A 13,403-nucleotide genomic window follows, 5' to 3' on the forward strand; every position below is an offset into this window, starting at 1 on the left:
CAGGACACAAAGTGGCCGTCTTGCAGTGACGCTGACATTCTCTTGGAAAGCAAACACATTACACCAGACAAGCCTTTTCATTCAGCAGGGCTCTGCGAGAGGAGACATGCGCTAGGGAGCAAGCAAGTCACGACAGATGTCTGCAGAGGATGTGAGGGCCAGTCATGACAGATGTCTGCAGAAGACGTGAGGGACAGTCACGACAGATGTCTGCAGAAGACGTGAGGGCCAGTCACGACAGATGTCTGCAGAGGACGTGAGGGCCAGTCACGACAGATGTCTGCAGAGGACGTGAGGGCCAGTCACGACAGATGTCTGCAGAGGACGTGAGGGCCAGTCACGACAGATGTCTGCAGAGGACGTGAGGGCCAGTCACGACAGATGTCTGCAGAGGATGTGAGGGCCATGCCCTTTGGAAGGCGCTAGGGCTCTCCTCCGGCCCAGCAAGACACGATGTCCAGGCTCCCCGTAAATGCCATGACTTTGCACTGGTGAGTCTCAGCATTCAGACTTACATGTTAAGGTTCACCTTCTCAACAGAATGTCACAGTCCCAGAAACCTCAGCCAGGCCTGCCCGCACTTCTTGGTACAGGCAACCCAGACCCCACAGAGCTATCAGGCTGTGGACAGAAATGCCGTCAGAGCATGAAGTCCAGTGACTGAAACAAAAGAAAAGGCACCACTCTCTGGTGGCTGCCGGCCAGTGTGGTAAATGTGGTTCTTAAAAGCGGCCCAGGGCGCAGCGGGCTCACACATGAGCTGAGCTGTAGCTTGTATGTGTTCGGTCCAAGAACACGGGCTCAGGTCTACCAGACGCCCTTCTCAAAAACACCAGAACCTGTGCTGCGCGTGGCTGCATAGAAGTGTGAGCTGGGCCTGTGCTTGCAGCCAAGAGGCCCAGGAGGGGAGCACTACACAGGGTCTCGCCTTCCCTGCCATCATTATAAGCAGGACCCACGTTTGGCCAGGGCTGGCCCCTGATGCTACCACCCACAGACCGGGCCTGGCCACGGCCTCGTCTAGACAGGAAGTCCCCCGGCTGCCCCCTCCCGCTGCCGGGGACCACAGGCAGCAGGGAGGTGGGCGGGCTCGGGTGCCTGGGTAAGAGTGCCCCTGCCTTCTGCAGCCATAGCCCAGAGGGTCAGCTGGCGGCTCGGGACAGTCTGGGGCCGAGAGACGGAGGCCTCTGGACTTCGGGCCCTTTCCCCAGCCTGGTGGCCTCGCTGCGTCAATGTGGCCAGGGATCCAGCTGGCAGGGAAGAGAGAATCTGAGCCCAGTGTGCCTCAGAGCACCCCTCAGTTAACAGCCACCTCCAGTGGGCGCCCACAGACCGGCCTCCGCCCTTGGACGGCTCCCCCAGGGCCTGACAAGTCTGACGCCTGCTAAGCACCCACCACACCTGCTGGGCCGTGTGCCCTGGGCTCCTGCCTGCCTTCCCCACCCCCACAAGCCAGGCCGCCCAGCTCCCTCCAGGGCAGGGAGGGAAGCACCAGGCCAAGCTGTAAGCCTGTGCCCCGTCTAATCTAGCAGGGTGCCACCAGCCCAGCTCAGGAGTCACGGGGCAATCCCCTCCCTGAACCCACGGTGCTACCCCGACTCTCCAGGTCCCTGCCAGGCTCCCAGCCCCCACTGGCCGCTGGCTCCAGGTCTCCGAGGTGACCCGTGACCACCCGGTGCTACTCGGAGCCCGGCCTCCAGCCTCAGGAGGTGCCCGGGGCCAAGGACTCGTCCTTTCTTTGCCCTGAGCTCTTAGCATCAGTCTCTCGTTTAACTGAAGATTTCCTTCTTCTGAAGGAAAAACGATCCAGGTCTTACAGCATGAAGACAGGAGTAGAACTTTGGTCTGGAACTGCCTGGCAGTGTCTCAGCAGCCTCGTTGGCAATTTGCATTCCTGAAATTCCCCATACCGCAAGCGAGTTCTGTTCCCTCCCGACGCGAGGCCTGGACGCTGGGCTGACGGGGATGCGGCCGCGGACACGGCATCGGCCCCGCCCAGGAGCGCGCACGCTCACACCACCTGCAGGCTGCGCTCGTGCCCATCCAGCTGCACTTTGAGCTTGTGCAGCTCCTCGATCTCGCGATTGTGCCGCTCGGTTTTGTGGCGCACCAGCGAGCGGTAGAAGTGGATGGTGAAGACCACGAAGATGAGGCCCACGGGCACCATGATGATGGTGGACACCAGGGCGGCCTGCCAGCCCGTGTGGCCCCCGGGGCCAGACGGGGGGCCGGGCTGGTGGCGCGCGTCCACGGGCAGGAACTTGATCCAGCAGAGCAGTACCACCTCGGCCAGGAAGAGCAGGATGCCCAGCACGGTGGAGAAGCCCCAGGCCAGCTCGATGTAGGGGTGCATGCGCTCGTGCGGAGACTCGCTGATGGAGTTGAGGTTGTGGATGTTGCTCACGGCCTCCACGTTGGGCAGGATGCACGTGCTGATGAGCAGCGCGAACAGGTGCACGGCCACCAGCACCGTGGTGCACGCGCTGAAGGCGATGAGCAGCGGCCGTGGGTACTGGTACTGAGTCTCCAGCTGCACCTCCACCATGGCCACCTGCAAGGCAGAGGGGGCGCTGGGTCGGGGCGCCCACAGAGCAGCGGGCACCCCCCTCGCTGAGCAGAGAGTTTGAACTTCACTTTTTTTTTTTTTTTTTTTTTTTGCTGATTAGCTAAAGAAGATCTCATTAAGGGAGAATCTAAAAAGTACAGAAGAGGCCAGAGAAGCACTGGGCAGGGCGGTGATCGCACCCTGGATGCCCAGAACGTAGGTATATGGGGGTGCCGGGCTCCAGCCCAGGGCAGGGGCCACACTTCCCTGGGAACACGCGACTTTGCTGTTGATATTCAGAGCCAGGGGAGCTTAGCTGCAAAACAACTGATGTTTTCCACGGAAACAAACCTGACCTTTCAAGAGGTAAAAAGAAGTAATGATGGAGGCTCCCGATGATCCCTAGACTCAGAGCTGCGCACTGGATGGCCTCACACAAGCCGTCGGGTGCCTCTCTCAGCTGAGACCAAAAGCGGGCGGGAGCAGCCACCTCTCCAAAGGCCGGGAATGGTCATATAAATAAGAACAGGGTGAGGAGGGGAAGCTGGGAAGGGGGCTGGGCTGGGAACACTGAGCTGAATCAGCGGCAGCCGTCAACCGGAGCAGGAGGCCAACAGGTAGTATCTAAAAAGGGTAAGTCAAGAGACAGCAATTCCCAAATGTCATTAGAAACGTGGAGGCGGAGGGGCTGCAGGAGGCTGCCTCCAGGGGTGGGAATGCGGGGCTGCTGGGGTTTGTTACAAGCCGTTTGCAGTACTTAATTTTAAACTGCGCATGTGCTAACTTTGAAAAAATAAAAACGACTTTTAAATGAAAGGGAATAAAAGGCTCACAGAAGGACCAGAAGCCCCAGCTTATCTCTGTAGCAGTGAGTGTCTATTTAGGCTGGGACCTGCTCACCACAAGCCCTAAGGGGCTTTCAAAGTCCAGACTGGGCGCCAGGCTCCTGCCAAGCTTCCCCAGGTCACACCCAGCCCACTCCCCTGCAGCCCACATCCCACCCCAGCTCTGTGGACCAACCCCAGTGGAGGGTTTAGTCCAGGCTCACCAAGGGCCTTCTGCCAGGCACCCAAAGGTAAGAAACCACACCCGTCAAGGAAGGGGAAGCAGGGAGGCAGAGAGAAGCCAGAAGGCTTTTCCACTCACACTGTTTGTCTCCTAGAGCCGAGCCATCCCTTTGTGGTGGTTGTCGTTGGTTTGGTTTGTTTTGGGCCGTGCTGCATGGCTTGCGGGATCTTAGTTCCCCGACCTGCCACCAGCCCAGCTCAGGAGTCACGGGGCAATCCCGTGGGAACCCTGGGGCCGCAGCAGCGAAAGCGCCAAGTCCCAACCACTGACCATTGGACCGCCAGGGAACTCCCAGAGCCATCCCTGTTTTAAAAAATTTACAAAAAAGATTTCATAACTTCTAGCAACTACTGCCTCTTAGAGTGAGAACCTCATCCTCTCAGTCCGTCTTCAGTGAAGATGGAACATTTGGTAGGTAAAAAGAAGATATGCCAGTCCTAGTGGACCACAGATGAACAGAAACTCAGCAGATTATCGCTCCAAAGAGACACCAGCCACACTACTGAGCGGAGGGGTGGTCCTTTCTCAGTGCCCGTTTAGCCTGGGTAGGCTCTTGTGACCACAAAGGATATGGCCCAACAAAGAAGGATGTTGTAAACTTCAGAGGGTGCAGAGATGAGAAACAAAGATGATTAAAAGGCCTACGAGGAAAGCAGTTTTGTTCCACCTCAAGAGGAGAAAAGGCCAAAGGCCATTTTTCAGTGTATTTATGCAAAGATTTTTATGAAGGGGTCCTGGATCACTGGTTCTCTGTGTTAGGGGCAGGATAAACAGGAAGAAATAAGCTTAAGGTCAGGCATAAGCACTTGCTGGAAAAAGGAACAGCTCTGCAATTCTAATTAGGAAATACATAATGTGGAGAGGGAACCCTGCCTACAGAACGGCCTGTTCATTTTTCCAAGTCCCTGCCCTTATTCAGCTATGGTTTCCACAGTGGAAATGTTGATACTAGCTGACGATCTGTAGTCATCACTTCTTTCTCCTGGGCTGCTCTGCAGTCTGAATAATTATCTGATTTACTGGGGTCTGTGTGGCTTCTGAAATGTATCCCCAACGGCTTAAGGAAGCACTTGCTACAGAGGAGATACTCCATAAATGCTGAAGAAATGAATTATTATAATAATTCATTATTATTGAATGAATAATGCTATTGAGTGAATAATAATGAATTATTATTATTATTCAACAGTCACTGTCCTCATTCTAAGGCTACTTCACACCCCTGAAGGCTGCCATTAAGTCTCAAACTACTCCTCCAGAATTCACTCTTTGATTTACAGCTTTATTCACAGGGCTTGTTTGCAAATTTTAATGAGGGGTTTTGTAGCCTTCAAACTTGGGTGAGCAGACTCTTCCCTAAATTTGGAAGTCCAAATGTTTGGAAGACCGGGGTCTCAAGGGACAGCTGCAGACGGGAAGTGATTTCCGAGACCCAGGCCCCGCACAGAAAGAAAACCGTCCTACTTCATTACATCGTGCAGTACTTCTCAGTTAGTTTTCCAAAGTTAAAATATATATAATAATAAATACAGGCCAGAAAAATTTAATGCAGTACATGCATAGTATTACTACGCATTATACCCTACTGTGAGGGTAGAAAACAAGATCTAATTTTAATGGTGACGTCTAAACTTCTCTTGCTATTTCTTAAAGTTAAGCTTGAGAAAATATTCCTCTTTTAATGTGATGGAAGAAAATCATTTTGAGCCAGAGTTATGTCCCATATGATTGTACACTTTTGTAATTATGTTTTAAACAATAAAATGCAAGACCTAAATTAGGCTTTGCTTTGAACTACAGACCTAAACCCAAATTGACTGCCCTCTAAATGTGGTGACCTCTGCCCTGCCCTGTATGAAGTCACGCCCCGACTACATGAGGTCTCATTTTTTTCACGGGTGACCAGTGCCGATGACGGGCAGGCCCTTGTCATGGGAGTGGCCGCACTGGCTCTCTCGGACAGCTTTTTATTTTCTGCGGATCCACTTGAGAGCTGAGGCTCTGGGATATGGAAAAACAATTGTTTTTACATTAAAAAAAGCATGGCTTTCAGCCCAATAGGACCTCTGAGCAGACAACAGAGAAAGAAAAGGAGGGGCGGCCGCAGTTCTCGCCAGGAATCCGGAATCCTGCCATGCCCACTCTCTGGGACAATCCCCTGAAGGGATGAAGGTCTGCAGGCTTTGAAGTCAACAGGGGATGTGGCCCTTTTTCAGGGCCCGCGATTTTTCCCCAGACAGACTCTGTCTTGGGGGATGACTCAGAAGGAAAGCTCAGCCGGGCAGCCGGGTGTCAGGCCAGAGGCTCTGCTTCGTCACCCCAGACACCACATTCAGGGAGCATCTGTGTCCCCAGCTGGGCTAAACTGAGCAAACGCAACCCATGCCACAGTTTCTGCTCAAATTCCCGAACTCTTGGGTGGTGCCTGAGATGTGCAGATGTGGGGACTTTCCCCCAGGAAACCTTGTACCCTGAAGCCATTTTAATTACCACACTAACTTCCTTGCCAAGTAAATACTGTATGTGAACGTGAGAGTGGGCTTTCTGAGGGCTCTGGGCCTTGGGGACTCCCCTGGATGCCCCAGGCCACCCCTCCAGTTGCCAGAGCAGTCCCCTTGGAGGAGGTGGGACCTGGGCAGAGACTTACTAATGGTCCATCCTGGCTGCCAGCAGGGCCCGGAGGGAGTGCTTTGCTCCCTGAAGCATCACAGGATTTCAATTAGCAAAAGCCCACTTCACAGGCTGTTTCCCACCATGTGTTTCCACTCACCATGGCAAAGCCCGAGAGGAGGGCGGACGTCCGGCTGGAGGCCTTCAGCTTGGCCCTGCTCAGGTAGAGCTTCCTCCAGGAGAGGGCCTGCACAGAGTGGTGGTTGGAGGTGACCAGTTCCAGGTAGCTGCGGCGGACCCAGTCCCGGTAATCCATGCCCTTGTGGCCGGGCTCCGAGCAGGCGGGAGTGGAGGGGTCCACAGGTACGTTGAGCTCGGCGCTCATGATGGGAGCCAGGCTGCGGGCGGCAGAGACACACTCAGGCATCCCGGAGGGTTCGCGGGGCCTGGAAAAGCCAGAATCCAAGTCCCTTTAACCTTCCCTGGGGGCCCACTGTATACACCCTGTGCCAGGGCCATGGGATCCAGGGGTGCACGAGTATGGGGCCCTGGCCTCTGAGGCAGTCCTCACACAGGAATGTGGGGACCACCTGCAGGAAAGGAGGGGAAGGGGTGCATCTCCAGGAACCATCGCAGCATCCAGTGTTCCTCCACAAAGCAGGAATCTGGCCTCCCACCCCGAGCTCAGAAAGGCTCCAACTGAGTGTGGCTCCTGGGTGAACGGAATTCCAAGGTTGGCCAAAAGCACCTAAGGAACTCCTCAGAGGTGCACCTCTCTTCAGGGAGTAGGGAGCTGTAGTACTTAGGAAGCTTTTAGGACCTAAACTTCTGGATTTGACCCTGCCATGTGAGCGTGACACCTGACCTTTCCAACCTGCTCATCTTCACCTGGGGACATCCCCACCCTACCAGGCTCTTAGACAAGAGAGTGGAACCAAAACTGCTTTCCAATGGCCAGGTGCCAACAATGAAATCAACATTTCCAAGCAGCCGCTAATTTCTCAAATCCAACTTAGATTTTAATCAGCACGGTTTGCCCTGAAAATACCTGGTTTGTATAACTAAGGCCACATCCAGGCTGCATTGGAAACCTTTAGCAAAATGAAAAACTGAATTGGCCCATTGACGTGAGCATGGTTTTTTTTTGTTTTTGTTCCGAGAAATGGAGGCTGAGACCCCTCGAGTATCCCAGTAGACACCTGGTTTGACAGTAACACACGATGAAGATCAGAAGGGCTGATCTGTTGAGATTTCTGAATTTAACCCCAAATCTCCACTAATCCAAAGAGGGGATTGGCGGGCTTGCGTGGCCCAAGGGGCCGGCCCAGGCAGCAGCCCGCGGGATCAGCTCGAATTAATCTGCAGGGCAGGCTTCAAGGGCACAGGCACCTCACAGCTCACTTGGCATCAGATATTAACTTGTACCTTCAAGCCCGCATAGGCCCCGTGAAAAGCCTTCTTAAGGCTACTACAAAACAAATCAGTGTTTCCAGGTTCCAGGGAGCCTGGCTGGGGGTGGTGGGCGGAGTAGGGGGTGTTCACCAGGGTCAGCGGCTGAGGAAATGCCCCACACTTGATCTGTCCATGCCAATCCCTAAAAGGATTCTCTGGGAAGGTCCTAGAGGCGGGGAAGGCCTCTCTCTTTTGGGGTGCTTTCCTCTTTGTCTTCCACCAGGCTGCGGAGGCTCGGCTTTTACCGGCCAATAGGGCCCCGGGAAACAGTTCTGTGCTCTTCTATTTCTGCCTGGGATGCCAATTACTAGGTCATTTACAGGAAGGCCGACTTGGGAACCTTGGTCACCCCCACCCCCCAACCCTGTCCACATCTGCAGCCAGCAGCACTGCTTGCAAGCACTTCAATCACAGGAATGTTCCTTCCCTTGGGGAGAATTCAGAGAAATGTTGTTCACTAACCAATCCATTGGCTGGCTCCAAATAATTTAGAATGGTGTCATTTGGAAATACATTTTTTTCTCTTTTTCTCCCCCTACGTATCAGAAGTGAGCCCACAGGTATGATGAAGACACTGTCCAGTGTGTGGTGGGGTGAAACGCACAAGCTTTGCCCCCTCAGAGGATCCGTCTCTCCATCCTGCATCCAATAAATGCTTCCTGAGCCCGAAGGTAAGACTGCATTTGGTACTTAAGGATCAAAGATGAAAGGTGAGGCTGTCCAGTGGGGGAGTGAGATAAGGGCGGGGGGATTCTCATCCAGTGAGTTAAATGCTGCTTTAGTGGAGGGGGTGTGAGGGCTGAGGGAGTGCAGGAGGGGCTGGCTGCCTCTACTCTTGACCCGGGAGAGGGGCCCTGCGAGGGAGCCAGGATAGGGACAAGGACATAGGTAGTGAAGGTAGCATTGGCAAAGAGGGACCCTCCCTCAAGGAAAAGACGCTGCCCACATGGGAGCTTCTGAGAGGCAGGGCAGAAAAGCTAGCTGCAGAGGGGGTCAGGGAAACGGGGGTGGAAGGCAGGATGCAGGGAGTACATGGAGCCTGGAAAGTATGACTGTGCTGGACTTGCTCTGGAGGTGCTCGGATGCAGGGGCTTGGAAGGAGCTGGTGAGGGAACAATGCAGGCTCAGTCTGGTCTGTGTGCTCAAACGCTTGGCCTACTGGGAGGGGCAGGAGGGCCTGGTGGCCTCCAAAGGGATGTATGGGGTGAAGAAGAGGGAAGCACAGGGACCATCAGTGAACGAGAGCTGAGCTCAAATTGGAAAGTGGAGAGCTTCATGGGCAGTGAGGTCTGACGGTGGCCCCTGGGCCATGGTGGCCTCTGGGCAATAGGCAGGCCAGCCTCAGCCCTGCAGATGTCCTTTGAGTGGCAGGGTTTGGGAAGGAAGGGCTGTCTGTCTGCTTGGAGCCTGGGTCTTGAGGCAGGCCTGTGGGTCCTGAAGACAGAGAAGCCACTTCCTGAAGAGGGAGCAGCCCAGACTGGATTCAGATCCATCCTCACCCTTCCAGCCCCAGCGTCCTACCCTGGGCCAGGCCTCCTCCCCCTGCCTCCCCCACTCCAGGGGCAGAGTCTGGTCCTCACACTCCAGGGCTGGGCTCAGGCAGGGGGTGGGGTGGGTCAAGATGGAGCCCTGCGATTCTGTCAGGTGGCCGAGGCTCCAAAGGATGCTCTCCTGGCTGAACCTTGTGGGTTTTTTGGTTTTGTTTTCATATAAGGGGCAGTCAGAGAAAAGAGGTCTTGTAGCATAACAGTGATGCTCTCTCTAAAGATTAGCTATTCTCCTTGGCAGGGCTGTTGGAAACATTTCCGGGCGGTAGGTTTTGGGGTTTGCCTGTCTTAACTTCCTTTAAACATCTGGGGCGCGAACAATGGCGAGTGCCACGCAGAAACGCCTGTTTCTGACTCTCTTTTTGTCACACCCGTGCAGGGCGGGGGCCCAGCCCCTCCTGCTCCCCTGGGTCTCCTGGAGGAGTCCGCCTGCATCCCTGTCCCTTCCCCTCAGGAAGCCCCAGCAGCCGCAGGACCCGCATTCAGCCCGCACCCGCGACCTGAGTCCTCTCGGCGCCGCACCCTGCCCGGGGAGCCCGCGGGGTTGGGGTCACCTGGCCGCCTCCCAACCCCGCAGACGTCGCGTCCCAGGCCTGCCCACGAGGAAGCCGGTCCCCTCCCCCGTCGAGTCTCCTGGTGCAATTCCAGTCCCCCGCCAGACCCCCCGCGGCGAGCACTCACCGAGCTGCTCTGCCCGCCCGGCCCGGCTCCGGCTCGGGCTCGCGGCAGGCGGCGCTGGCGGCGCTGGCGTGGCCGTGTGGCCGTGTGGCCCAGTGGCCCTGTGGCCCGGCCAGGGCGCCGAGCGCGGCCCCCACCCGCCTTCCGCCCGTCCCTCGGGGTCCCCCGGCCCCGCCCCCGCCAGCTGCCCCGCCCCCCCCGCCGGCCCACCGCAGCCGCTGCCTGGGCAACGGTGCGCCGCCGTCACGTGACCGGCCCGCGGGGGCGCTGTGGGCCACGTGACACTGCGGGCCGGCAGGGGAGGGGCTCGAGGCCCTTCCGGGGGGCCCCGGGGGGCCCAGTTGTGTGGATGCTGCTCCCACCAGGGTGCCAAAAACCCGCGAAAGGTTGCTCATGTCTCCTGCTTCCTGGGCGCGCCACGGGTAGCAGTAAGCAGGGATCCGCGCCGCGGCGGCGAGGAGAGCCGGAAGCCCGGGCATCCCTCGCTCTCCCGCCCCGCCGGCCGCACGAGCGCCCTGGGCCCTGGCGACAGAACGGGGAGGCTGCGCTTTCTCTGCCCCCTGGGTCTGGCCAGCAAGTCCAGGTCAGGGTGAGCCCTGCTTGGCCCGAGGTGTGGGGGTCTGAGCGCGGAGTGGGAGCACGGGGTTCCAGGGTGAGCCCCGGAGAACGCCCGGGACCGGTCAGTGAGCCGGTGGTGGGGTGGGATCCCGTTATCAGACTGCAGGCTGTGCAGCGGGGGGCGGCGGGGGGCGTGGGGAGAAAGGGTGTAAGGGAGGCTCTGTTCGGGGAGATGTGGGCGGCCACGCCCGAGTTTGCCGGGCGGACGGTGGCACCAGGCAGAGGTGAACCCGGAGCTGGTCGCCCAGACTGCACCCTCACCGAAAGGCCCAGCGAGACCTGCCGGGTCCTAACCCGGGTGCAGCATGCTTGGCGCGCCGAGAGCTGTTCTCAGTGGGCAGAGCGCTGGGGGAGAAAGTGTTTCTGCGGTGCCTCTGGCTCCTTCCGTCCGAGACTGCAGGGAACCTCTCCCCGGGAATGGTGAACTCTCCGGTTTTACAACCGAGACCTTCAAACAGGAACGGTCTTTTAGGGAAGTATGTGAGTAATTCACCAAGAGGAGAGATGGGTTCCTATCAACCCACCGTGCCACACGGGCCCTCAGAGTACTTCCTGCGTGCCCTACATAGGGTTTTTCCATCTGTCACAACAACACTGTACCGTGACACATTTATCCAAACGAAAGAAAAAAGAGAAAAATTCCACTCGTGCCAACCGGTCCAAGTTTTCTGACAATTGGAAGAGTAAACGTTAGCAGATGCCAGGCCAAATCCATTTATACTGCGAGACGCATTTTAGGGGCCAGTGCTGAGAGCCAGGATGATACCTTTTAATCCAGGAGGACACTTAAGAGCAGACTAAGCCAGTTTCCCCCTGGTTACTGCCCTAACAAAGGGCGGAGGAAAATCCCAGGGTCTGATTACCGCCCTGCTCCCATGGCTACAGGAAAGAGATCACTGGATTTCAGGGAGCAAATTCCTCACAAAGCATGGCGTGGCTTCCACACCTCGAGTAGCTGGAAACGTGGACTGGAAAACAGGAAGAAAACACTTTGAACACTTTGTAAAGGCAGTAGTTGCCTCATAGATGAACATTCTTTCAGCAGTGGAGTCATTCACTTGCGTTCTCACCCTTGAACCCTGACTGCACATCCTTTAGAAAGCTTCCTAGGCCAGTTAGCCATGCCCCCACCCGCCAGCACATTTATCCAGCATGTCTGGACAGAAGCAGAGGGTAAGTCAGAGTTACCAGGGCTTTTCAGAGCTCGTTTCCTAACCAAACGCAGAAAATGGCTTTCCCCACCCTGGAAGATTAAGGGTGGTGACTGTTGAAAGGAGAGAGATTTAATGATCACAATACGAGTAGTTGCAGGCCCCCCTCAGGCGCCCAGGCGGTTGAGTAGGGGCTACACAGAGGCGAGGAGGTTCAGGTGCAGGTCCACGGTACCAGCCCCTCAGCCGGGATGTCTGGGCTCCAGTTTGTACTGTCATTCTCGGCAAGTCGCTTCCTCTCCCGAGGCCTCGGCTGCCCCACATTTGAAAAAGACCAACCCTGGGAGGCATATCCCGGGGGTCAGCCACCTTCTAGTTGCCTCATCCACCAGTGCCCCCTCGTTCAGTGAATGCCGTGGTCCTTGCTGTTTTCCTCTCTCCCCCAGGATGGCCTCACACCTGGTATGGACAATGTATCCAGTCCCCTGACACGGCAGTTCTGTCCCCTTGGCCATTCGCTCTTATGGCCTAGCCCTTATTATCATCACCTTCTGTGAACTCCCCCGACCAGGGATCGAACCCGGGCCTCGGCAGTGAAAACTCTGAGTCCTAATCACTGGACGGCCGGGGAATTCCCAGCGTGAACGCTTAAATTCAAATATCCCACTTTGTGACGCTTCCTCCTCACTCAGTCCCCCATCACTTCCCTGACTCTGACACCTATTTTTCTCCCTCTCAGCCTCCTTTCGGCTTCTCCTACTGACACCTCTCCCCACTTCTCAGAGAGCTGTCATCACTTCCTTTGTTTCCTCCTCAGCCACCTGCAGTCTGCTGCCCTTTGTGCTGCTGTCCAGATGTCTCGGCCACTGCCCTGTCACCGGGTCCCCCTCATTCCATCTGGAAGCGCTGCTTCCTTCTCTGGTGAGGCCACCGGACATTCCCCGGTGCAGGCCTCTCTTCTGCCATCTGTCCACTAGATACGGCTGTTTCTCAGGGTCCTGTCTGGGTCCCTCTCTCCACATTTCTATCTGAGTGGTCTCACCCACTCCCGTTTTGCCTGAGGGCTCCCGGATCATCACCTACAACCCCGGTCTCTTCCCAGCCTGGCAGGGCGTGTCCCAAGGCCTGCGAGCTGCACCAGGCCCTCAGCTGAATTCCTCATCTTTCCCTCACATACCTGCTCCACCTCCTGGTCACCTGTCCCAGGGAGAGTTCCACCACCCGCCCAACTGGTGACTCTAGATCTGGTGTCATTCCTGACTCCCCTCCTCCCCATCAAGTCCTGTGAATTCTCCCACCTACATGTCTCTGAAATACCCCCTCCCACGCCGGCGTCCCCCTCCTCCACACACTTCTTCCTCCCCCCCGTCCCCCCCCTCTATTCTTTTTGTTTGTTTGTTTTTGCGGTACGCGGGCCTGTCACTGTTGTGGCCTCTCCCGTTGCGGAGCACAGGCTCCGGGCGCGCAGGCTCAGCGGCCACGGCTCACGGGCCCAGCCGCTCCGCGGCATGTGGCCTCTTCCCGGACCGGGGCTCGAACCCACGTCCCCTGCATCGGCAGGCGGATTCTTAACCACTGCGCCACCTGGTCTCTATTCTAACTCAGGCCGTCGTCATCCCAGGTCTGCGTTGCTGAGCTACCCTCCCCTCATCCCGAAGTCCTGGGTCCCATGCCCACGCAGCACCCTGTGCAACATGGCACTGACCTTTCTCTGGTCTGTGTCCCTGACCGGAT

At 56.7% G+C, this 13,403-nt stretch overlaps 1 protein-coding gene across 2 annotated transcripts; it reads right to left on the minus strand.

The window, feature by feature from the left end:
* Positions 1 to 1,915: 1,915 nt before the first annotated feature.
* On the minus strand, positions 1,916 to 9,976 carry ORAI2 (ORAI calcium release-activated calcium modulator 2). Of its 2 annotated transcripts, none has more exons than XM_024124428.3 (3): positions 9,904 to 9,976; positions 6,384 to 6,621; positions 1,916 to 2,551 (listed from the first exon to the last, which is right to left on the minus strand). In XM_024124428.3, the coding sequence occupies exons 2-3, from the start codon at positions 6,606 to 6,608 to the stop codon at positions 2,012 to 2,014; spliced, it is 765 nt and encodes a 254-aa protein (XP_023980196.1). In that variant the 5' UTR covers positions 6,609 to 6,621; positions 9,904 to 9,976; the 3' UTR covers positions 1,916 to 2,011. The 2 variants fall into 2 exon arrangements, with proteins under 2 accessions (XP_023980196.1, XP_023980192.1); XM_024124424.3 differs by having other exon boundaries at positions 6,384 to 6,669; positions 9,904 to 9,969.
* Between the last annotated feature and the right edge of the window lie 3,427 nt (positions 9,977 to 13,403).

This window comes from Physeter macrocephalus, unplaced genomic scaffold, assembly GCF_002837175.3.
Source record: "Physeter macrocephalus isolate SW-GA unplaced genomic scaffold, ASM283717v5 random_582, whole genome shotgun sequence".
In the NCBI taxonomy this organism is placed as follows: domain Eukaryota; kingdom Metazoa; phylum Chordata; class Mammalia; order Artiodactyla; family Physeteridae; genus Physeter; species Physeter macrocephalus.